The 24,069-nt window shown below is 37.7% G+C and overlaps 5 protein-coding genes across 6 annotated transcripts in view; 4 read left to right on the forward strand and 1 right to left on the reverse strand.

Moving 5' to 3' along the window:
- Positions 1 to 24,069, forward strand: part of LOC129790857 (uncharacterized) — a 679,906-nt gene that overhangs the window by 26,208 nt on the left and 629,629 nt on the right. The window lies entirely within an intron of this gene.
- Positions 190 to 1,228, forward strand: LOC129790948 (phospholipase A2 inhibitor NAI). Its single transcript, XM_055828803.1, has 3 exons — positions 190 to 335; positions 433 to 731; positions 796 to 1,228. Exons 1-3 carry the CDS (start codon positions 278 to 280, stop codon positions 871 to 873), a joined length of 435 nt encoding a protein of 144 aa, XP_055684778.1. The 5' UTR covers positions 190 to 277; the 3' UTR covers positions 874 to 1,228.
- On the reverse strand, positions 1,046 to 7,238 carry LOC129790893 (endoplasmic reticulum resident protein 44). The gene is made up of 4 exons (XM_055828727.1): positions 7,083 to 7,238; positions 6,852 to 6,927; positions 6,027 to 6,779; positions 1,046 to 1,638 (listed from the first exon to the last, which is right to left on the reverse strand). Exons 1-4 carry the CDS (start codon positions 7,128 to 7,130, stop codon positions 1,295 to 1,297), a joined length of 1,221 nt encoding a protein of 406 aa, XP_055684702.1. The 5' UTR covers positions 7,131 to 7,238; the 3' UTR covers positions 1,046 to 1,294.
- On the forward strand, positions 17,346 to 19,078 carry LOC129790891 (transcription factor Sp5-like). Its single transcript, XM_055828725.1, has 2 exons — positions 17,346 to 17,898; positions 17,978 to 19,078. Exons 1-2 carry the CDS (start codon positions 17,615 to 17,617, stop codon positions 18,924 to 18,926), a joined length of 1,233 nt encoding a protein of 410 aa, XP_055684700.1. The 5' UTR covers positions 17,346 to 17,614; the 3' UTR covers positions 18,927 to 19,078.
- LOC129790870 (transcription factor Sp9-like) overlaps positions 22,394 to 24,069 on the forward strand; it is a 76,385-nt gene continuing 74,709 nt past the window's right edge. Inside the window, exon 1 of one of the 2 annotated variants that reach the window (XM_055828684.1) lies at positions 22,394 to 23,296. In XM_055828684.1, coding sequence (XP_055684659.1) covers positions 23,249 to 23,296 — 48 coding nt within the window. In that variant the 5' untranslated portion in view covers positions 22,394 to 23,248. The remainder of the gene's footprint in view (positions 23,297 to 24,069) is intronic. The other variant, XM_055828683.1, reaches the window with a different exon arrangement.

Raw genomic sequence — 24,069 nt, forward strand, 5'->3', positions numbered from 1 at the left:
GTTTTTTTTTATTCCGGCGAATTTCGCGCCCAATTTTTTACTGAAGCTCCCCGGGGCCCCCCGGAACATTTCCCGCGTAGGCCCAAGTCGCAGAAATGAGTTTTTCCCGGAAAAATAATTATTTTAAACACACATTTGGGACGGTAGTATAACAGTTTTTACGTCCAGCCCTGAGAGATTTAAAAAGAAGAAGAAGAAGTATAACAGTTTGGGTGTGGTGTTTTTGGGTGTTTTGTTTACAATTTTCTCTCATTTATTGCATTTTATCGCTTTTGCGATGGATTTTATGAAATTCCTGGCCTACTGCGTACTCTTTGCGGCTTTCTGTAGCAGCTGTAAGTTGAATTTTCCGGGAAATCCTCCTTTGGTGGCGACTACTTTTGGTTGCTATGGCAAACATAACCTCACTTGTATGTTTTTCTTTCCGTGGAGGCTCCGCCCTTGAGTGCTACGTGTGCGCCAATCAGTCAGCCAACACAGAGAAATGCCTGAAAACCATTAAAACCTGCGAACCCGGAGAAGATGTTTGCCTGACAGAGATCCGATGGGGGAGTATGCCCTATTGGTCTCAGGGCGCCCTAAAACAGTACTATGTCTCCAAGAGATGCTCCACCAAGGAAATCTGCCAGAAGATCCGTTCACGGTACATGCCCTACTGCACCCACATCTGGTACGAAGATTGGTCCTGTTCTGAATGCTGTCAAGGAGACAGATGCAATTACTTTATAATTGTAAGATTTTAATTTTTAGCATTTTGTGAGTCATTCTCTGAATGTTTTTTCTTTGCGTTTGTAGAGTGGAGCAAACGACCTGAGAGCACCTCTGGCTGTACTAATCCTGGGCGCAACATTCCTCATTAGCAGATTCACGTAGAGCAGTGAGAAGAATCTCAAGAATTCCGTCCAATTTTAATTATTAATTAGTTAGTTGATAAGTGATAGAGAGAGCAACTCTTTCCGTCCAGGAGGCTGTCCACGCACGCAGTTTGGCACCCTCCTTCCCACACAATCATTTTTGTAATTTGTACAAAAGAAAAAAAATCTCATTGTATCAATTTAAATTAACTTCTTTCTCTCGTTTTATTCAAAAATTAACCCATTTTTTGCAATTACCCACACACACGCATACTGTCGCAAATTCACGGAGATTTACCGGCACTTTCGGGGCGATTCTGCTGCCCCTTCAGATGGGAAAATCAATAATTTTATTTTATGGGAACTGGGGGAGGGGAAAGAAAACAAAAAGGACTCGAAAGGAAAGGAAGAAAAGGAGGGTCGGAGAAGCAATGGGATCTCTACAGCTCATCACGTAGGAGTGTGTAGCGATTCTTCGACGGTGCGAGCTTCTTAAATGTCGACTCGGGCGGTTGTGTGGACTTCTTCACCTCATTCGATGCTACATCAGGCGTTGTATCCTTCTCGGGGCCATAGTGGAATTCTCTGTGGAGCTTCCCGCTGTAGAGATCATTGAGGAACTGCTTGAGCTTTCCCGGAATGTACATGTCTTTTACATTGTCAAACAGATACATATGACGGAAGGAATCAATGGCAATGAGGGGCAGATCCGATTGAGACTTTCCGAGATGGTGCAGAGGATGAGCAAAGCGTTTCCCATCGGCGACCAGGAAGTTGACGTTTTCTGCAAAAGAAAAAAATGGGGAAATCGTTGTATTTCCGGTTTTTATGCGCGTTAAAAGACATTTTTTATTAATTATCTGTTTCCTGGCGTGAATTCGATTTTCTCAATTTTCCGGTCGTCGCCAGGGAGTGCATATTTCGTCCAATAAAGTACAATTACTTCCCAAAATAAATAAAGAAATTCACCCACTTCCAGGCACTGAGGAAGGCCCGGATGAGGGTTGAAAGCTTTGGAAAGTAATCGTACTTTATTGGCAAATATCCACTCCCTGGCGACGACCGGAGAAGTTTTATCAATCTTATTATGCAAAAAAGTTTTTTTTTTGTGTTGAAAAGAGAAAAAAAGCTTCAAATAAAGCGAACGAGCTGGAAAAATATTTATCAGAGTTTTAATTTCTTGAAAAACGTTCCATTTTCGATCATGTTTTGTTACAGGTTTTAAGAGATAGGGGCCTAGAATAAATCAACAATTAGTAAAAGTTTTAATTTGCTAGTTAGTTATTATGGGAACGTGGCCTAATTCTGACTCCCAAAGGTCCGCACAGAATGAGTAAAAAAAGGTATAAAATAAAAGGCAATTTTTTTTAAAATCTGGTATCATTTTAAAGCCCATTTAATGCACTTTTTACTCACACAACTACATTAAAAGTTTTATCGATTTTAAGTAATAGCGAATTGAAAAAAAAGGTCGAAGGAGGTCGGAATTGGGCCACGTTATCCTCGTAATAAAAAGTTCTTGACTTGACGAAAGAAAGGTTTAAGAATCAACTAGAAACTTTAAGGCCTTGTAGTTTCTGAGAAATCTTGAAATTAAGATTTTTCAATATTGCTTAAAAACTTAAAGAAAATAAATCCGATTTGAACAAAAATAATTTCTAGTTTTTTTTTGTTCTTCAGAGATGATTTCCAAACAACTTTGAGTAAAAACGGTTCAACACATTTCTAACAATAATTTTTTTTAAATAAAAATCTGTTAAAGTCACTTGAAAAATAATTAATTGCCGTTCTTTATTGCATGTAAATATTGAGGTCGATTCAGTTCAAAATCGTTTATTTTTCTTTTCAATTTTGGAACAGTTTTTTCATTATTTTCTCTTCATTTATTGTATTATATTTTGTTCATTAAATTTTCTTTTTTCTATATATTGTGAGTTGAAGACAGATCTGTGGACTTAAAAAAAAATTGTAAATATGTAATGAAATAAACATTTTATTATTATTATAAAATCGTTTATTTCCGTACAATTCGTCAATTATAAGATTTTTGGTATTCTTTAAAAAATCTTATAAGAATCTGCCTGTTTATTTTTTCTTTAACTGTGTGTTTTTTAGGGAAAATTATTTTTAGAGCTCTTTAAAGATCATTTTGATTGTTATTTAGAACAACAAATTCCTTGCTTTTTTTATGGAACAAGAAAAAAACGAATTTAAAAACATAAACCGTCAAAAATTAAGTTTCTTCTTAAAAAACTTGATAGAATCACTTCCATAAGCAAATTGATCCAAATCGGCATAAAAAAAGTTTTCAAACGTTTAAGTGAATTAATAAATCTAAAATAGGCAGGTTAATATTAACCGATTTATAAGTAAATTCGATTTTAAATAGCAACATTACATTTTCCTCTAACGATTATTGAGATTTATCTAAATCGGACAATCACTACTAGCCCTTATTTTGAAATCATCCTCGAATTCTATTTTGTCTGTATTTCAGCCCCTATACTAGCTAGTTCGAAACCTAAAATCATAATTTCTAATCATGATAAGTCCTGATTGAAAATCGGTTAAGCCGCCAAAATTTTAGCTGTGTTTCTTTCAGACAGCTTTTGTGTACCGAGCAAAATCGAAAGTCGTCAGATCGGGCTCAAACTTGGGATGAGCACGAATTAGGGTCCCCACATTCCAAAAAACGTATGCGCCAAAAAAAAATTTTTCCGGCCGGCCGTCCGTCCGGCCGTCCGTCCGGATTATAAACTTAAATTGCAAGAGAACGGTGATAGATAGAGACTTGCGGTAAACGGCAAAGTTTAAATATCGACCTGAAGAAATCCGATTATGAGGTCAAATCCACTCCCCCACCCCCCCGTCCGCCATTTTGAATAACCTCAAAATTTTGTTTTCGCTATATCTCAGCCGCTATTATAGCTAGAGGGCTGAAATTTTGATATGTTGTAGGGGCCATCAAGAGCTTTCCAACGATACCAAGTCAAGCCGTTTAGTCAATATCGCCGCCGAAATTTTTCATCGAAAATCGACCATAACTCGAAAACGGCTTGACCGATTTTGATCAACCCGGGCTCAAATGAAAGATCTCAACAAACCCTACAACTTTCTAGAACATCCGAAGTTTCAAAAGTGACCGCTAGGGGGCCAAAAATCAAAAACAAAATTTTTGATAAGTTTTCGATGAATATTTCGAAAACGACGACATAAATTTTTTTCATTTTTTGATATGTTGTAGCTGACCATATTATCTAGCTTCATGCCAAAAATGAAGAAAATCTATGGATCTGTTCTCGAGATATAGCCTTCCAAAGTTATCATGTCATATCTCGGGTTCTACAAGTCCGATCTTGATCAACTCAAGCGCAAATGAAAGGTTTCGTGAAACCCTACAAATGTCTAGAACATTGCAATTTCGAGAAATGTCCGCAAGAGGCACTAAAATCGAAAAAAAAATTTTCGAAAATTTCGAACTCAAATTTTTCGAAAATGGCGACATAAATTTTTTTCATTTTTCGATATGTTATAGCTGACTTCAAGACCTTTCAAACAAAAAAAAATTTATGAAAATCTATGGATCCGTTCTCGAGATATGGCCTTCCAAACATTTCTTAGGGTATGACTTTTCAACTTTTCCCGACTTTGCGCGTATTTAAATTAATTCGCGTTATAGTTTGCTCTCACAAAATTGGTACACTGAAAGAAACACAGCTCCCGTAAGCTTGGTCAGCTTACCAGTACATTTCATCTGAAATCATTCTTAATAACTTGAAAACGACTTAACCGATTTTGATCAAATTAGTCACAAACTAAAGCTCCTCAAGAAGCCCTACAACTCTCTAAAACATTGAAAATTCTAACAATGATCTTTAAAAAAAAACATCTCCTGTTTTACAAATCCGATTTAGATTGAATCGAATCCAAATAAAATATTTTAACAAAACTTTTAACCTGCTGGGCGCCAAGACCTTGGAGCTTCCTTAGAGCGCCAAGGTGGGGTCGTTGAACGACCCCAAAAAGGAAGTCGATTTTCTCATAAACTATAAAACCGGGAACTGTCGGGTCACTACCTTTAGACTCCTTATATAGTCCTCTTGCCCCTTGCATCACAAATTCGCCACCCGGAAACACGCAGAAGAAGATATTAGGGAAAAACATTTTTCACTCATTTTTCACACTTTCTTCGTGAGAAATTTGCCACGAAGTTGACCGCAACTGCTATTTTTTTTCACTACTTCCCCACATTCCCCTCACTTCCCGCACCGTGATAAATGGCAATATTTCTCGAATATTCTTTATTGTTTTGCACATTTATATGCTTCTAATTATGTTTTATGTTGTTTATGTTACTTATTCGCGATAATTCTGACACTGAGATGGTAAAGTGAGAAAGTAAACACAACCCTTCAACCCCCTTCAACCATATGATTTATGATGTGACTAACTTCATTCTAAGAAATTTTCCGCAGCATGGCCGTTACACCAATTTTTGAATTCCCTTCTTCTACATTTTCCTTAATAACTTTTCTTGTGGTGGACGGATTGAGCTGAAATTTTTACACAACCTCCTCAGATAACCAAGGAACTTATTTCCAAAAGATGGGAACGCTAACTTTTATATTTATTAAGTTATAGCACGAAATATAGGGCTGGGGTCGTTCAACGACCCCGCTTGGCGGCCTAGAGGTTAAACAATTCCTCGATAAACACGAAATTCTTGCACGTTTCTTTAGGAAGTTTTGCTCGTTCTTATCTCTTATTCTATTCATCATAAAACTTCAAAATTGGTATAAAAAGTTCCCTAGAATCTCTTTCTTATCAGACCCCTAACCAATTATGATTAGGCGCGTGGTGAATACAAAAAGATCCACACACACGGCAAATCAACGGGTGTCTTATCACCTGATATAGAGCTTCTCTTTGAATTAGGAAGCCTCACAAGACAACCCCTTGTTTTGCGAATTTACTCTCAGGGAGCTTAAGAGATGGGAAGGTCTTTGACCCAAAAAGCAAAATTCGGGAAGAAGTTAAAAAAAGAGAAATTTTTAAAAAGCTTTACAAACTTTCTAATGCAAAGCAGGTGGGAAATCCCACTGGGTGGGACACATATTAGTCACAAAAGAAAATGCAAATGAGATTTCACCGAAAATGAGTTGCTGAACTTACGTTTCTCCGAGATGAGCTGCGTTTCCACGATTGTCTTGAAGTCCTTGATGATTTCCGTGTCGTCTGTGGCGTGGAAGAGAATGAGGAAGGGTAGTCCTTCCTCGGTGAGCTCTTCTGCATTCTCAAACGTAATCTCCCGGACGAGGGGGACACACTTCTCCTGTACCCACACGTTCATCTCGTCGAAGCTGCTCATCTTTCCCGTGAAGGTTTCGTCATTCTCATTGGATAGCGCCACATCTGGGCGAAAAACAACAATTGGCTGCCCGGGAGGATGCATCTGGGCCACGGCCTCGCCAAAGCCAACGTGAAATTGGCAGTCCTCCTTGAGATTTGTCGCCACACGCCGGAAGATGTTGTACTCAGGCATGTCGCGCCTGTCAAAGTACCCAATGACACTGCGCTTCTTTGAGTCCAAATGCTCGAGATCTTTGAGTGTCTGGAACTCCTGGATGGGGTCTTCCATTTGCTTCCGCACGTACTCCGAGAAGGCCTCAACGGAGCGCTGACCACGGTACTCCCGCTTCAGTGGCTGCCCATTGCGGATAACCTTGAGCGTGGGGTACTTTGTGATGTGGAATCGTGTCGCTACGCTGTTCTCCTTATCACAGTCCACCTTTCCCATTACCACCTTCCCGGCTTCCGGGAACTCCTTTGCCACCTCATCGGCGGCCTCATCGAAGATGGGCTGCAAGATGTTACTGAAGCGACACCACTCGGCGTAGAAGTTGATAAAGACTAATTCATTCGAAGCTGTAAAAAAAAACATCATCTCCGTTAAAGCCGGAAGTCTCACACATACACCAATCACGTGAAGACACCCACCTAGAGTCATGTCGAGATTATCACTCGTCAGCTGCACAGCCCCACTCTCCGTCCGGTGGAAGTTGACGCACAGCACCTGGAAGCAGATGGGAAGAAGCCTGGTGATGTCGTGGCATTCCAGAAAACCCTTGTTTTTCCCTCCCCGCTCATCCCACATAATCGCAAGTAACCTCGAAATTGGCCAACAAAATATCCCGGAAAGCCCAGCAACTCATCCCCAGGCCTACTCACCAGCAGTGTCTGTAGCAGAAACAACGTCCTCCTGTGGATTTCATGCATTTTTTTTGACTAAAATTTAACACTAAATACGAGCTCTTTGCAAAAATCAAACAAATCGGGGAACTCGTATCTTCTCTGCACCCACTGGCGCAAACTCTCGACTGCGGAGATTGTCCACGGAATTTTCTTACGTCGTTCTATGTGTGTGTGTAAAAGGTGAAAAAGATGTAAAATTCTTGGATAATTTAAGATTTACGGCTAATTAATGGCCAGAAGTATAAAAAAAAATTATAGATTCTTTGCAATAAAAATATGCCAATTCAATTCAAAAGGAGTTTATGCAACGACATATGAAGGATGATCCTCTATCGCAGAACAATTTTAACCCATCTCATCTTGTAGGGGAACATAAAAAATAGAAGAATCGCGAGAGAAACTACCCAATATCCACTGGGATCACATAGAAAAGTGCAGTGATAGAACAGTCCGGGAAAACATAACCTCAATTTGGGAACAACATTTAAATGAATAGGAGGAAGTCCATTGTGTTCGACCAGCGTGGCATCGGGACTTCTTGAGCTTCTTTATAACCTTCCCAACCTTTCCTGATGCCTACCCGGATGAAGATTTTAATGATTTTTGCTTCTTTTCTGTCTTTCCGGACTTCCCGTCGTTGAGTCGCACTCCAAGAAGAGAAAAAAAACTCACCTTTCTATGTGATCCCAGTGGAAATTGGGGAGTTTCTCTCGCTATTCTTCTATTTTTTATGTTCCCCTACAAGATGAGATGGGTTAAAATTGTTCTGCGATAGAGGATCATCCTTCATATATTGTTGCTTAAACTCCTTTTAAAACATTTTTTTTTAATTTGAATCTACGTTAAAAAATAGTTTTTATGGTGGAAAATCTTAAGACTTGAGGAATAAGTCGAAAAAAACATTCTTCGCTGGGTTAGGAAAAAATTCCCGGGATCCTATGCGAGAATGGCGCGAGAATTATTTAAATTCAAAAGTTCCTGAAGCATTTTCTCGTTATTTTAACGTTTTTAATAAAAAAAAATTAATTTATTCTCAGAAAATAGATAATTTAGGATCTATTTTTAATATAAAAAATAATTATTTATTGTAAATATGGGATAAGTTGTAAAAAACAGAAAAAATCATTTTTTTCGATTTTCTATGAATTATTTTAACTCTTTCAGGTCCGCGATCAATCTAGGGAGTTGATTGAACTAAAAATATTTTTTATGGGGCACTTTGAGCTCAAATAAGACATTTTTAGCAAAAAAAATTCTCCCAACTCAAAAATTTTCGGTTTATCAGCTTTCCGGTCTTTCCGGATCCTGTGAGTTTTTGGGGATGTCCTTTTGTGGTCATAAAATGATCAGGGATTGTAAAGACATAGTCTTGTACTAATTTGGCCTCAATATATTCATTAAATAATACAAAATGAAATTTTCAAAATCGAGCCTTTGCGACCTTAAAGGGTTAAAGATTTGTAGACTTTTCAGATGAATCGATTAAATTAAATTAAATCTTATAAAGTTCTTTTCCTTTTACCTTAATGGCTTTTCAGACCATGTTCTTTTATCGCTAAGAAGCTCAATTTTTAGAATTTTTTATAAAACTCTTCTTGACGATATTCTAAATTAATTTTTCTTTATGAAATCCAAAGGATTCTTTACAGAAATATTTCATTTTAATTGACAAAACAAATCAAACCATTTCTTGAATATCCTTCAAAATATCCTTATATGTCCTGTGGTTTCGAATCAATATTTTGTGGGCTTAAAATGGGTGTAAACCGACAATCTCACGCCAAATAGAGGCAAAATCACGATTCCCAAATTGTTCCTTTCTGCGGTCTCCTCCTTTCGGGAATCTCCTTGTCAGGACTTCTTGTGCACAGGACAATCACCAGCCACAATTTTCAGTGAGAATTTTATTGTGGCTTTTTCTCTGAACAATGAAAAATATCCACAAAGGGCGATGTCGTAGCGAATTCAACAGCAGCAACACAATGTCTCCTCTACCTCCTTTTGCTCATCCTGGCCGGGGAGAGTGTCTTCTAAATAAATAAATTTCTGCACCCAACAATTGAGAAAGGTGTCTTCAATTCATCCCAAATGTGAGAGATGGTCAGGAGGGATTGATTGAAGGAATCATGCAATTGTGTCTGAGAGGAGCAAAATTGCCGTCAATTTTTTTTTCCTTGCTGCACGATTGGTAAAAAGGAGAACAATCAGGATGGTAGGAACAAAAGGTGGGATCTGCAAATCAAGGAAATCACGCACAAAAGCAATAGAAAAAAAACCTACCTGTTGCTCCTTTTATTGGGAGTCTCTCCTCCAGGTAAGGATGCCAGAATTGCAATGGCACGAAGAAAGATACAAGAAAATGTCTTTCATTTTTTTTGTTGTAGGATCCTTGCGTTTGCATCATTTTTCTCTGCACAAAAAGAGGGATGCCGAAGGATACAAGGTGATGGGAAAATTAGCGAAATTCGATCACAACGAAGCATCCTTTTAGCGATCACGCAAGGACATTTGATCCTGCAAGGTGTCTCTCAATTGAGAAGGATCACGAAGATCGCGATCTCTCCCACGCTATGCTCAAAATCTTCGATCTTCTCAAGATGGAGTGACAATTTTTTTTTACTTCTCAATGATCTACGACCTTTTTGCTACGCAGAGTCGGTCAACACAGCAAGGGATCATGTTGATCGTGTTGTAAGACTTTTCATCACTTTCTGCTACATTTTTTTCCCTCTTTCTTGCTTGCCCTCTGCCATTTCTTCAGTCCCGAAAATTTCTACTCATTTGTCAAAGAGCCTTCCTTTCGTGCATTATTTATTGGGCGCAATAAGGCCAGGGAAGAGGGCACAAGAAGTGGTTAGAAAACCCATCTCATTCTTCATTTTTCACTGCCCTATAATGAGGAAGACACACAACATTTCGGTACTTAGTGGGCTCAAAAAAATCGGCCTCATCTTTCATGTTGGAGCTTGCAAGCATAACGAAAAAAAAAAACGAATACTTATTTGCCTCTCCTTTCGCCCTAATGGTTTTCCCATAAAGTTTTATTGCAATAATTTGCATACAGACTTTGAGGTTTTCTCGCATCTTTGGCATGCGAACCCAATGTGCTTCCCGGAGGAACTTTTGGTGTGGTTTGTCTCCCAAAAGGATCCAACATGTGGACAAAAGATGCGGAATGTTTGAAGAAATTCAGTTTGTTCAAACTGAGGGGCTTGTAATTTTTATGTATTTTGTACCTAATAAAATTAATTTGATTTATTTCTGTTACTGACGTTACATTTGAATTTAGAAATTTAGCATACTTAATTTGAAGAAGGCCTGATGGGGAAAAAAGATTAGCAACATTTTTTTGTAAGAAAAATTAGGGGAACGTGGCCCAATTGCGACCCCCTAAATTCTGTTTCAGGAGAATTGAAAAAAAGTCATATTAAAATGAATTAAATCTTTCCAAGTTTAGTACCATTGGAAAGGTCATTTAATAGGCTAACTTTGTTCTATAGATGCAAACCTTCTAACTCTTACCTGTTCTGAGTAATAGTCGAATTAAAAAAAGGTGCTAAAATTGCACTTTTTCACCACGGTGTTCTAATTGCGACCCCCCGAGTGTTCTAATTGCGACCCCCTATTTTTGCCGTAATTTGTTGGTTTTTCACTAGTAGGTCACTTTTATCACTACTATAAATAGGAGAACTGCCATGAAATACACGGAAAAGCCGGAAAATCAAGAATTTATTTTCAATTTTCCCCACATTTGATTTGACATTTCGCCCTTGAGGTGACTACACGGAATTTCACACACACAGACAATTGCGCACTCACTGACGTAATTCGCAGAAAATCCACGAAAATTCTTCTGAGGAATGCGTAAATTACACTAACTGCATTCCCCTTTGGCTTTAGGAACATTTTCACGACGAAAAAACTTTCAAGAAACGTGAAAAAATATTGATTTTCCCGAAATCAAAACACAGCGCGGTCTGTGTGAGAAAGACACTTCCACACCACTACACGCATGCGCGACAGCTTTACCGTGGTGAGTGGTGGAGAATTGGAACATTTTGGGGGTCGCAATTAGAACATTTTGCATGTATTACATTTTCACTTAATTACTTAAAATAGCTAAAATTTTTCAAAAAATTGTAAATCAAGTAATAAACTAGACCCTCTAAGCTACAGAAACGCGGCATAATATGAGACATAATAGTGGGAAAAAAACTCATATCAACTTAGTTTCTAAAATCAGAAAATGTCGGCCAAGTGCTGAAAATGAATTTTGATTTTTTATTAGTCCTGTTGTGTACCAAATTAATTTATTTTAGGCGCTAACATTACCTTACTATAATATCTTCATAATGTAGTGAAACTAATTTTATAATATTTCGTCATTTACGAGAAAAAGGGGAGGTCGCAATTGGGCGGTGGTCCGAATTGGGCCACGTTCCCCTATAAGTATTCTTATAGAACGTTTTTATTGTGTTAAAAAGAGTCAAGCACGTTAAATATCCATTAAAAAATAGCATAAGGATTGACAAGGTAAAATGCGAGAAGATGAAAATGAGTAAATATTTTGAGATTTATTTGATTTCTTCTTAACATAATAAACAAACAGGATCAAGAGATCTTTTGATGCTGTTTGTTTATTCTGTTAAGAACGATTCGAAACACAAAAAATTTTCATAGAATCTTCTCTCGTTTTTCTCCTGAAACGCGAAGGATCGAAAGAAAAATTTTGATCCTTCGGAGCCGGATTCCATCCACTGATAAAATGCAATCTATCCCAAGTTTTTCCAAAATACAAGCAAAATACGTACAATGAATGTGTAACTCAAGATATCACTGACATGCCCCTAAACCATACGAGCGATGTCTTGGAGAGAGCGGTTGTATGTGAAATGCGATCCTACACTCAGACTGCTGACCACTTTTGGGTGAATTTTGCTCCTTTTGGAGTTGACAGAGAAATTTCTCCGCACATCCTCGTGTTCGCTGGCGAGGGCGGTAGCCGGGAAGGGTAACATCTGATGGTTCATTGATTTATTGCCCTCAGAAGCAAACAGCTTTTGTGTCTTGGAGATGTTAATTTGCGTTTATGTGGCCAACTTCAGCTCCTGAAATTTTTCATTTCTTTGCCATGAGTTGAAATTAAGTTATTTTATTAATTTTATTGAAAGAATTTTTGCTAAAGAGCTTACTCTTTTCATGCAGCAGCGACGCTTTGGATTAATTTTTATGGCCAATTAATTGAAAACCCTAAAGGTCCTTTGAGTGGATTTTAATTTCCACGTTTAATAATGTATCCTTTTTATTGAAATAAAATATTTGTATAAATCAATTCATCATCATTGAATTTATTCTCACCCACTCCTTAAAAATAAGAATTAAAAAAAAAACATTCAATAGCCGAAAGTGATATCCAAATGTTTTTGTTGAATTGAGGGAGAGGAGGGAAAAAAGGTGCCCTGTGGTAGATTCTCTGGGTCATTCTGGGCCAGACGTGGTGCCTGTGGGAGCGCGAGGAAGGCGGCATGAAGACATGGTGAATGATTTATGATCCCCATGTGGTGTCATATATTGTAATTTACACTCTCTACGTGTTCTATATGCTGTGTTGATGTTCTTTCGTTCTATCGCGCGCCCGATTGATTGTTATGACACGCCATCGGCCCCACAATATCATTTCTGGTTCATCCGCGGGGTCATCTCTGTGTGAATCCCATATGGCATGCTGTTAACATGGTGGAAATGGCCTTTTTGTGTGAGCTCTCGCGCGCGCAAAGGTGTGCCCATTGGGATCCCATTCATGGGGATTAGCTTTTATATCTCTCGCCTTTTTTTTGCCCACCTCTCCAGCAGGGGGTAGGTGAGGTGGGGGAGGTGCCATGAATGACAAGCGTAAAGTGTGGCGCGAAAAGAGTCGCGCAGGTAAAATGAAAAATCATTCACCATTTCACATGATCCATTGATTCCCAATTCCAAACATCGCGATAGAACCTCATCAGTGTCATCTCCCCGCGGGGGCACTCTTCTCCCACCCCGCGACTTCCCCATGGAAAAGTGTTAATAAATTTCAATTGAGAAGGCACCTCAATGTAGATCTTGTCTCACTCAATATGGTGTGTGCCGTATTGGACCACAGAGGTGGCATCGACTTTAGTCAAAAGATCTTCAAAAATAAAATATAAGAAGAATAAAAACATGACGAGACAAAATGCTGTTCAATTCTTCCTCCATCCACCTTCTCCTGACATCCATTAGAAATTATATTTATCATTTTTGTCTGTCAAAATATTATTTTCAACAATGATACGACGTCCTCCCAAACGTGAAAAAAATTAATTATTCACACACTTTTATTCATTGACGCGCCAAAAGGAAATTGTATTGAGATACCTCAATGGATGATTCTTCTCGGGATGGTGCCAATATACTCTCCATGTGAGCCACACGATGAGCACTATTCTACACCCAGAGAAAAGTAAGAAGAAATGCTATGCTTCAGTGGCAAAAAAGAAATTAATATGCCATTTGAGACTCAATTCAATTTCTCAAGGGTATTCTGACCAATTCCCAGAAAGGATCATAAAGGACACACTTTGTGAAATAAGAAAATCCCCCATGTGACCCTTGAAGTTCGTTGATTTATTGATGTAATTTGAAGAGAGAGGGAAGTTAATTAATTTGAGTCTTTTGAGTCTAAATTTAGGTCAATGAGGCTATTTAATTTAGGGAAAATTAATCGATTTCGTGTACTTTATAAATAAGAACTATAGAGATAGTTAGAGGAGAATAAAGAAAATTAATGAAGATTTTTTTGGCTGAGAATTAATTTGGGAGAATTATGTATAAAATTAATTGTTAAAAATGTGAAGATATGAAATAGGGAAGAGTGGAGTCAACTTGTATAAAGAAAGATGACTTTTAAGCTCTTTTTACAAGAAGAATTAAACGTTTAAAGTACCTACCTAATTGTTCATAGAAACTAAAATTATGAATAGATCGAAAATGATCCCAACAAGCACAATTTGACTAGTTTCCCAATTAGAATTCGATTTTTCTATAATGAACATAATGAACCGGATTTCACTTCTAGCTTGTAAATATTATGTAAAAGCTGTTTATTTATTGTGACAAATCTAAGTATAAAATATATAGTAAAATTTTCTCTAAAAACGTTCAAAATTTAGGGTCTCTTTCCATTAATTGTGCATAGTTCTTGCATAATTTTTTTAAATTAACTTTTAGTGATTTTTTTTTTACATAAATCACATATTTTTCATATATTTTCACTTTTTATAAAAATTATAATAAAATTAATCAATAGACGATCCCAACTAGCACAATTTGACTGAATTTCTCAACAAACATATTGAAATATTGGGTTGTCTCATAATAATAATATTTTTTTTCATACAATTTACTTCTAATATAGGGGAACGTGGCCCAATTCGGACCTCCGCCCAATTGCGACCTCCCCTTTTTCTCGTAAATGACGAAATATTATAAAATTAGTTAGTTGGTGTTCCACTTCGTGGCCAACACCAAGTATTGTAATCGTCGGAAAAACCGACCACCTCAGATCGGGCTCAAACTTCGTATGAGCACGTTTTAGACATCCCACATTACGAAAATGGTGGTGGAAAATTTTTGATCCGGCCGGCCTGCCGGCCTGCCGGCCTGCCGTCCGGGACTCTAAACTTTGCCTTATAGCTCGAGAACGGTAACAGATAGAGACTTCGGGTTTGAAGTTTTCTATAGAAATGTGGGTGTAAAATTTCATTTTTTCGCATTTTCAAAATCCAAGATGGCCGCCGTCCGCCATTTTGAAATACCGTCAACCACTTCCCTTATAGCTAGAGGTTTGAAATTTTAGTAAGTTGTAGAGCTCAGTGAGACGTTTTCATCGATAATTCATACTTGAAAATCGGTCAAGCGGTTTAGCAAATATGGCGGCCTAAAGCAAAAAGTGTTTTTTCGATATAACTCAAGAACGGCTTGACCGATTTTGACCATCTTGGTATCAATTGAAAGGTTTCAAGAAGCCCTACAACTTTCTAGAACATTCCAAGTTCCAATAACATCCGCAAGAGGCGCTAAAATCAAAAACAAAAATTGCCTAACTTTAAGGGGCAATATCTCCGAATCCCCATTAGGCAAATCTTTTAAATTTTGATATGTTGTAGTAGGACTAATAATCTTGCACCAGTCCAAAAATGAAGAAAATCTATGTTGCCGTTTAGAAGATATAGCCATTTGAAAAATTCTTGAATTTGAAAAGTTCTAAGAGCCATATCTCCAGCACTGCTTGACCGATTTTGTTCAACTTGGTATCAAATTAAAGGTTTTGTGATTCTCTACAACTTTCTAGAACATCAGAAACCTCTAGAACCATTCCTTCAGGACGAAAAATGCGAAAAACTCTTTTGGTGAAACAAAAATCCGCCATTTTGTATTCTGGGGGTGACCTTGAAAATTATTGAAATTTATGTCAATATATAGCCTGTATTAATACCTTTCCAAAACTAGTCAATAAATTTCTTTGGGTCTTATAGAACCAGAGATATGACCATTTTAATGCATCAAATTGCCGAATTTACAAAAAAAAACTCAACTTTGCCTACTATACTGCTCACAAATAGTATTAAAACGCATAAAGAAACTTTTGCACGTTGTGGGACACCAACTCTTATAACTGGACGCGTTATGATTGACTTTCACTATATTATGAAGATATTATAGTAAGGTAATGTTAGCGCCTAAAATAAATTAATTTGGTACACAACAGGACGAATTAAAAATCAAAATTCATTTTCAGCACTTGGCCGACATTTTCTGATTTTAGAAACTAAGTTGATATGAGTTTTATGTACTAGAAAACAGTAAAAAAATCGAATTCATTTCTTTTTGATTATCCTTACAAAAGGATTTAAAGAAAAATTTAAAAAAAATGTGCTAAAATGCTGCAAAATTATCTAGAAATCCTGGCACTTCTCGTCCTTTTTTTTTCAAAGAAACCATGTGTAAGTGAAAGTGTGACCGGAGTGACAGGAAAAATTATCTAATCCTTTTACATTTTGTCTGGTAAGACTTAGAAGGGGTCACAGCGGTGTCTCATTGGATTACATTCGATAATCCAATAGACTTTCGTGCGTGATCAGCTGAAGAATCTTCCAAAATCCAATTATGCCCCTTTTACGCCTATGGGTGCTAAAAATGTGACTTTGGGGATTATTTCGTGGACAACACCACCCGCTGTGAGAGGATATGTTGTAAATTGTCTCCGATGTTGGCACATTTCCGCATTTTGTGTGAGACCTTTTCCCACAATGTCTGCCTGCACTTCGCTCCCAGATGACGTGGTGATTTTATGCAAATCTCCCAGGGAGTGCAGAATCACGCGGGAATGTGTGACAAAAGTGTGTGGAGATGAGTATATAAAGATGAAGTTGAGAATAATAGAGTGTGAAGGATGATGGTGAGTGGCGCACACACGTGAATTAAGAAGAAAAAAAAAAGTCGAAACGAATCAATTTGTCAAAATTAATTAGCCGTGTCGAAATTGGACGTGCTTATGTCAAATATTATATAGCATGTAAAAATTACAATAATAACAGGAATTTTCTCGGTGGTGTATGGAATTATAATCACGGGTATCCCAAAAAATTGCTATATATGTAGGTTTTTTCGGAGATTGCTCTTCGCGAGGGCTCCTTTAAAAAACAAAAATTGCAAAAAGGACATCGCAAGGATGAGGGGAAAATAGAGCTTAGGGAGGATAGGGGAGGAGTGAGCTATAGGAAAGAGAATTTGTGATATGTGTGTGCGTTCTTTCCTCTTTCATCCACTTCAATCGCTCTATCTTATCTCCTTATCAGTATGATGGTGTAACACAGCGGGCACGCCCCCTTAAATACAGTCATTTCATTGGCCCATCTTCACATTATGCTGAGTTTCTACCTTTTGGCATCCACTCTTAATGTTGCTTTCGGCCTCTCCGTATGTATATGTGCGAGATTCACTCCGAAGTGTTGGGGAGCTCGAGCTGCTTTTGCTTCTTCGGGGCACAAACTGAGACGACGCAACCACACGAAATGTATGCTGCTGCGGCGGATGTATTGGTGGCTGGTTGGGATTTGGCTGTGTTGTGTAGAGAAAATGGGAAGATGGGAAGAAAAGGAGGAGAGACCTGAGAATGTGATTTGAGAGGAGAGAAGAAGAAAATAAAACTAAAATCTCAGACTCAGTTCCAAATCGCCACTCAAGCGAGAGACATTCGTTAATTACAGACTCACGTAAACGCTCGAGGAAGTTGAACGTAAGAACGCACGGGTTTCCTAGTGGACGCGCATTTTTTTTATCCGTTGTGGAACCCTCAACTGTGCAATTAGGGCAATTTTCTTCGGACATTTCACCCGGATCGATCGGGACAGTGGGTGAAGAGAGTTTGGTGACCTGGGATTTTTTTTCGTTGTTGATTGAAAAAGAACTTTTGTGTGCTGAGAGTAGGGAAGATGGACTTTCTACCAAGTTACGCCAATCAGTGGAATAACTTGCAATCACCTGGTCATCATCATCCACAATTTCCAGCTATTAATGTTATGCCATACCCACCCCAGACTCCCTCAGCATGCTCAGCTGCATCCAATGGTGTATCCAGTATGTCGCCCAACCAGGAATCTACCTCATCCAGATGTTCAAATTCCGTGAGTCCAGGCAGTGACATCATGTCAACGGTGTACTCTGCACAGCAGCAACCTCCACAGCCAGGATCACATCATATGGACATGGTGTCCAGGTATGATCCCACATTCATTTGCAGATTTCTCCCCCCAAACAGCAGGATCTCAATTTGAGCCTATCCTTTCTATATGTAGAGCTACAAGCCTCCAGTACACACCATATCATCCCGTGCCATACGGTAGTCAAAATTTCTACCCCAACACCTGGTTCCCGCATCGGCATCAGGAGACAACGACCAGTCTATACCACCCACATGGGAGTTTTGATGCAGCGGCGGCGTTTGAGTTTGCCTGCCATCAGAGTCAACTTGCAACATCGCGACGCTGCGCCAAGTGCGACTGTCCAAATTGCTACAAAGAACAAATGGGTCAACCACCGCTGGTGGGTCCGGATGAGAAGACGGGCAAAAAGGTGCACCTGTGCCATGTTCCCGGATGTGGGAAGATCTACGCCAAGACGAGCCACCTGAAGGCGCACCTGAGGTGGCACACGGGGGAGAAGCCATTTGTATGTACCTGGTGGGCGTGCAGTCGACGCTTCACGCGATCCGATGAGCTACAGCGCCACATGAAAACCCACACGGGGGAGAAGAGGTTCACCTGTGAGGTGTGCTCCAAGAAATTCATGCGAAGTGACCATCTGTCCAAGCACATAAAAACGCACGAGAAGAAGCTACGGAGGGTGATGTCGGCTTCCAAGAAGACCACCATACGCAAGGGTGCCAAGTCCAAGGAGGAACCAACAGTGGATCCCATTCAGGACATCCCGCCGCAGGTGAAAGTCGAAACAACTCCACCGGACATTCCGGCAGTGTATCAGGATCCGGTTCTCAGCTACCATTCCCACCATCAGAGTACCTCAGGATTTCCCCCCAGTCATGCTGGTAATTCCTTCTCAGTTCCACCCCCACCCACTACTACCCAGAATGTCCCAGCAAGTGAGGATTTCCCAATGGCGTGTCAGTTCTACGGACTGAGATTTGCCTTTGACAAACCCCAACACATTCACTCACATTCATACCATCAAGCACCACCAGCCACCTATGGCAATTTCCCCGACTACCCCACGTACAAAACCTACTAGAAGATCCCCTTCAGACAGGAGATCAGTTACTCCAAGAAGCCATTGTTCTTGGAGTCCCCGTGCCAATCCCTGTGTAATGTGAATAATAAAATCTGTGTATATGAGAGCATGAAGAGAGGAAAAGACGAAATATATTTTAGTAGGAAAGCAAATGTGGTTTTTCTTTAATTTCTTTTGAAGGTTTTTCTTCCATTTTTATTCACTAAGATTTTGATTGAAATTCTAACGAAAAAGAAATTCTATGACGATGACTTCGAAAAGACCGTTTTGTGACTGCTGTTCGACTTGAGATCTTTATGTAAAAGATTTTGAAATTATAGAATTTTTAAAATTTCTAAGATGGCCCCTAGTCAATTTGAATACATAAATTATTTCGTAGGTAATAGTACATATCCTGTGCAACGCATTAAAATTTCAGCTCTAGCTATTCTGGTAGCGAAAATATCGCAGAAACTCGATTTAAGACGTTTTTGTGCATGTTTGTGCGTTTTTTTTAAGATGGCCGTCAAAAATTTCTGTTTTAATATAGTGGATTACTCAAAAAAAAAAAAAAATGCGTCTGAATCAACAGTTATCTTTTGTCTCTAGAAATGGATCTAGGTGAACCTTCGTTACGAATTTACGATAATTGTAATAAAATAATTTTAAAAGAAAATTATCTTTGAAAAAAAATAGAATCTTTAAAAAATCTTTTAAAAATGTCGTCTTCTTTGTTAAAAGATCGCTTTGAATTATGTTTTTACAAAGTATTTTTTTTTTTGATATTTTAATCTGAAACTACTAAAGGAAGGTAAGAAAAGTTTTTTTAATCTTTTGCCCAGAGATGTTTCGATAAATTTTATTTCTTCTATTAAGAAGAATTGCCGAAATTATAATTTAGTTGGATTTTTGATTCATAAAAAACTAAACATTTTTTTTCTTTCTACTTCCTTAATTCTTTGATAAATCATTGAAATATTGATCTTATTCCCAAGATATTTTACTGAAAGAATAACTTTTATTTTCTTTTAAAACAGATTCTAATCAATAACAAAATGACTGCATTTGTTACGTATAACATCTGTAAATTATTAGTGACTTTAGAAAACTATTAATAAAGTAGATTAGATTCCTTTCAGTTTAACGAACTTATAGGCTTCTAAAAGGAAGATGAATGATCGTACCTGTAATGAATTCTTTGTGGAAAATTCTTCATAGTGTAAAATGGCATTACTTCATGATAAATTCCATCATTTTCCACCTTTCCGTGAGTGATTAACATTATACCTTTTTCACGGACGGCGTGTCATTTCTCAAAGATGAATCCCATGCGATGGGGATCATTTTGGGAAGTGATATGCCTCTTTTGCTGGAAGAACTTGAGCGAGCATAGAGCCACCTCATCATACAGCATGGTATACAAGTAATTCTTGCGCCGACAATGAGATTCAAAATAACACAGAGGATGATGGTCTATTGTCTAAATGAGCGACAATGGTCTGAATGATGGCAAGGTCGAGAGCAAAGAGGGAGCGAAAAGGAGGAGTAATAATGAGCGCGCGCAACTCAGGTTGAGGGCATGTAAAAAGGCGCCAAATAGGAGGTGATGCGTTCCACCTCATCTCATTTTACCTTCTCATACTTTATAAAATGAAACAACCTTTTGCAAGACTCCTCTTCAATAATGGGAAATTCATATTATCTGCCATCAGTCAACCGGCATTTATCCCAAACTACTTGAACGCCCCAATCAATCTGTTGCTCAACTTGCCTATTGCAGAGGTGAAGTGCAAAGATGCTGGCCTGATGTGCAATGCACGCGCTCTAGTTTTCCTCTTGTACCTATACCTCTGTTTTTTGGTTGCCTGTGCAAATATAATTTCCCTGCTCAAATAGAAGAAATCTCGGACAAAACTTCACAGCAGGTTCTCCCAGTGGGTCGCCACAAGGGAGCTCCACAGTACCTAAAGTTCCTCAAGGGGAGGAATATTGCCGTTTTTTATTTCTTCTTCATCATCCAGAATTTTTGTGGCCCAACCAACTCTCTCTGGAGACTTCATACAACCCCGCGGGGTTCTGTACACCCGTTTTGCCGCGCGAAACACCCCAAAACAGTCGGAGGGACCACGTTCTGTGTCCGCGCGTCGTGCGAATACAATAAAAATACAAACAACTGTATGAATATCATCCAGAGTAACAACGAAAAACTATTAAATGGGCGTCCACTTTATTCTTATGCGGTGTATTTTGTATTGTATATATGGATGGAATTCACATGGCCGATCATTCTCTGGCTTTTCTTGTGCATTTGTGTGTATACCCCAAGCAAATACATATCTGTATATAAATAAGATATGTAGTGAGGGTAAAATAATTGCACTCGTACCACAGTGAAGATTCAGCATGAAAAGAATAAATAATTCAATTTTTGAATTTGAATTCAACAGATGATATGAAAATTTATTTAAATAAAATTAGTATTCTTTTATGAATACCCACTAAAAAATATTTTTAAAAAATTTATAAAAATATTTTTTTTTATGTTCTAACGTTTTAAATAAGTCATTATTTGTCATTGACATAGTTGTCAAAGCATTATAATTGTCAAACTATGACAGTACTTAAGACAGCGATATTTTTTTTTAATTTAAAGACTCAATTGTGAATTTTAGTCAAGGATCTGTTATCGACAAATTATTAAAACTTAGCGGTCGATTTTGACAAAAATCTTTTCTTTTCTTACTCCTACAATTTAAAATTTGATTTTGGCATTCTGTCAGAATATTTAAAGATTTTGACAGAATTTTTAAGAATAATTATTTCTAAAAATTGTACTTTTATAATCTCAGTTAATTTATTTAATTCCTTACTTTATTTAGTTTTTTTTCTTTTTCTTGAACTCTCTAAAAGATTCAATTTTATTATTTCAGCAGTGATAACTTTTTTTTTTCAAAAAATCGTTAAACAATTTTGTCAAAAACCTTTAAAAAATAATTTGAACAAAATCCAAGATTGTGATTTTAAAAAGCTTCAGAATAAAAAGAGAAGTTTTAGTTCTTTAAAAAAAAGTTTGATTTTGAGTTTGTCAAAGTTTGTACATTTTTTGATAATCTTCTAAAATTGGATTTGAATTTAATAAATTTCAAACTAATCAATACGCCGTAGAAAAAAAAAAGTTATTCGTCTTAAAGTTTATATAGTGCAAATGATCTCCCCGCAGAGTGTGGGTTTTGTAAGAAAAAAAAATGATTCAACTCCAACCGTCAGTTGGGTATGGTTGGAGCGTTGAAATTGTATTTCGCAAAGTTGGAAAAAATCCAACAGAAAAGCATGCAATTACCCCTTTTTCATCGTCATACCATTCCGCACACAGACGTGGTTGCTGTTGTAGCCACACAGCCAGTGGCAGCAACCGACAACTACATTAACGCGGGACTTCAAGAGAGCCACTTTTCACGGCAATAATCCACCAACAACTGGGGATAAGCACTGTGGAGTCAGTCAGTTTGTGCAGCACGCACCGTTTGAAAAGTTACTTTTCCAGATTTCACAGAGTACCTATAAGACACATTGCATCACATATATAGGCTTTTTTTGTGCCCAAGTGCGCGCGCCGCGAAGAAACGCATCGCGAGCCTACCCCCAAAGATGGTGGCGGTTTTTGCCACAACGGCCTGTTGCTGTGGCGACTCTCCGAAAGCTCATTGAAGAAAACTAATTAATAAAGCTGTGTGGTGTTGGTTGTTTTTGTGTGCCGCGTACACAGGTTTCCCCCCGCGTGACCGTGAGTGCCACGGTGCACGTGAGAGGTCCACGGTGGACCGCGAATGGGAAGAAGAGACATGCGAGTGCGAGTTGATAGTATTTGGAAAAGAGAAAAATGGATGTACTTTGTGTTTTTTGTTGGTGATTTACAGGCATCTTGTGGCCAGATTTACTGAAAGTCCATATACCCAGCGGTGCCCCACCGCCCCTCTTGGCCCGTTGAAATAATCACGTTACTAAATGTTCTTATACTTATGTGCCCTAAGTCTTTTCCTGATTTTTTTGCTCTTCATCTCTTCAAATGAAACATCATAATTGCCCCACAATGGATGCTTAATTTTAGTTTAAGTGTCTTGTCTATATAGGTTTGTTTGAGATCATCTTGAATGTAACTTTTGTAAGTTCTAATGAGATGTGGTAAATAGGATCTCAAGAGGAGATTTTGTGACAATAATCTAGTGATTTAGAAGTGATTAAATTTATTTTATTTTCAAAAATTAATTTAAATCTTGGTGGTTTTAATAATTGGAGCAACCAATAGGAAATCTTCGAGTGATTTCCCAGAGGAGTGCCACAAAATGGACAGACAGGATAGCAAATTGTTCCTAGCAGAAGAGATTTTAGCGGTAAGTTTTAAGATAATGATATTCCCATGAAAACTTTCCGAGGTATCTCATAACGTCATTTATTAAAGTCATTAAAGATTATTGGATTTTACACCGGTCTCTTATTATATTAAATGCTACATATGAGCTTGTTTTAATTATCTGGATTATTAATCATTTTAATATTGGTTTTCAGTAGAAATTTTATCAAAAGTGATTTAATTATTTTGGTCTTACTTGAAAGATTTTCTTTTTAAGTTCTCTTGTTTCCGATATTTTTTTTATTTTATTATAGATAGAAAATTGATATTTTATGTAAAATATCATATTTTTGACAGTAAATTGAACGAAATGTCAGGAATGAACGAAAGTGCCCTGATTCTTCGTTGAATGATTCTACTTAAAATTATTTAAATTATTTCAAGAAATCAAAACTAGATCTTTTATTTTTAAATATATTGAACGATATACTTATGCCACATCTATTAGATGTCTGAAAATTTGACGAAACGTCATGTATCACATACATTTTTTTTCGTTAAATGAATTATTTATTTTTGATGAGTTTTATGCTTAAACATTAAACTATTTTATCAAGACAACTGTAAAATGTAGCAGAACACCTGTGTCAAGTTTGACAATTGAAATGACAGAAAATTTAACGAATCCTTTAAATTGACATGGGTCTTGGATAAACTTTCGTTAAGTGGATTTAAGAATATTACATAAGAAATCTCACAATATCCACTCTGACTTTGACCCAAATTGCTAAATTGCGGGAATTAGGGCACAAC

Source organism: Lutzomyia longipalpis, chromosome 2 (assembly GCF_024334085.1).
Source record: "Lutzomyia longipalpis isolate SR_M1_2022 chromosome 2, ASM2433408v1".
Taxonomy (NCBI): Eukaryota; Metazoa; Arthropoda; class Insecta; order Diptera; family Psychodidae; genus Lutzomyia; species Lutzomyia longipalpis.

Coding starts and splice junctions, on each gene's coding strand:
- LOC129790948 (XM_055828803.1), top strand. CDS start 278: ATGGATTTTATGAAATTCCTGGCCTACTGCGTACTCTTTGCGGCTTTC. Junction 336..432: donor TGCGGCTTTCTGTAGCAGCT/GTAAGTTGAATT, acceptor CTTTCCGTGGAG/GCTCCGCCCTTGAGTGCTAC. Junction 732..795: donor GATGCAATTACTTTATAATT/GTAAGATTTTAA, acceptor TTGCGTTTGTAG/AGTGGAGCAAACGACCTGAG.
- LOC129790891 (XM_055828725.1), top strand. CDS start 17,615: ATGGACTTTCTACCAAGTTACGCCAATCAGTGGAATAACTTGCAATCA. Junction 17,899..17,977: donor CATATGGACATGGTGTCCAG/GTATGATCCCAC, acceptor TTCTATATGTAG/AGCTACAAGCCTCCAGTACA.
- LOC129790893 (XM_055828727.1), bottom strand. CDS start 7,130: ATGCATGAAATCCACAGGAGGACGTTGTTTCTGCTACAGACACTGCTG. Junction 6,928..7,082: donor TTCTGCTACAGACACTGCTG/GTGAGTAGGCCT, acceptor ATCTGCTTCCAG/GTGCTGTGCGTCAACTTCCA. Junction 6,780..6,851: donor TAATCTCGACATGACTCTAG/GTGGGTGTCTTC, acceptor TTTTTTTTACAG/CTTCGAATGAATTAGTCTTT.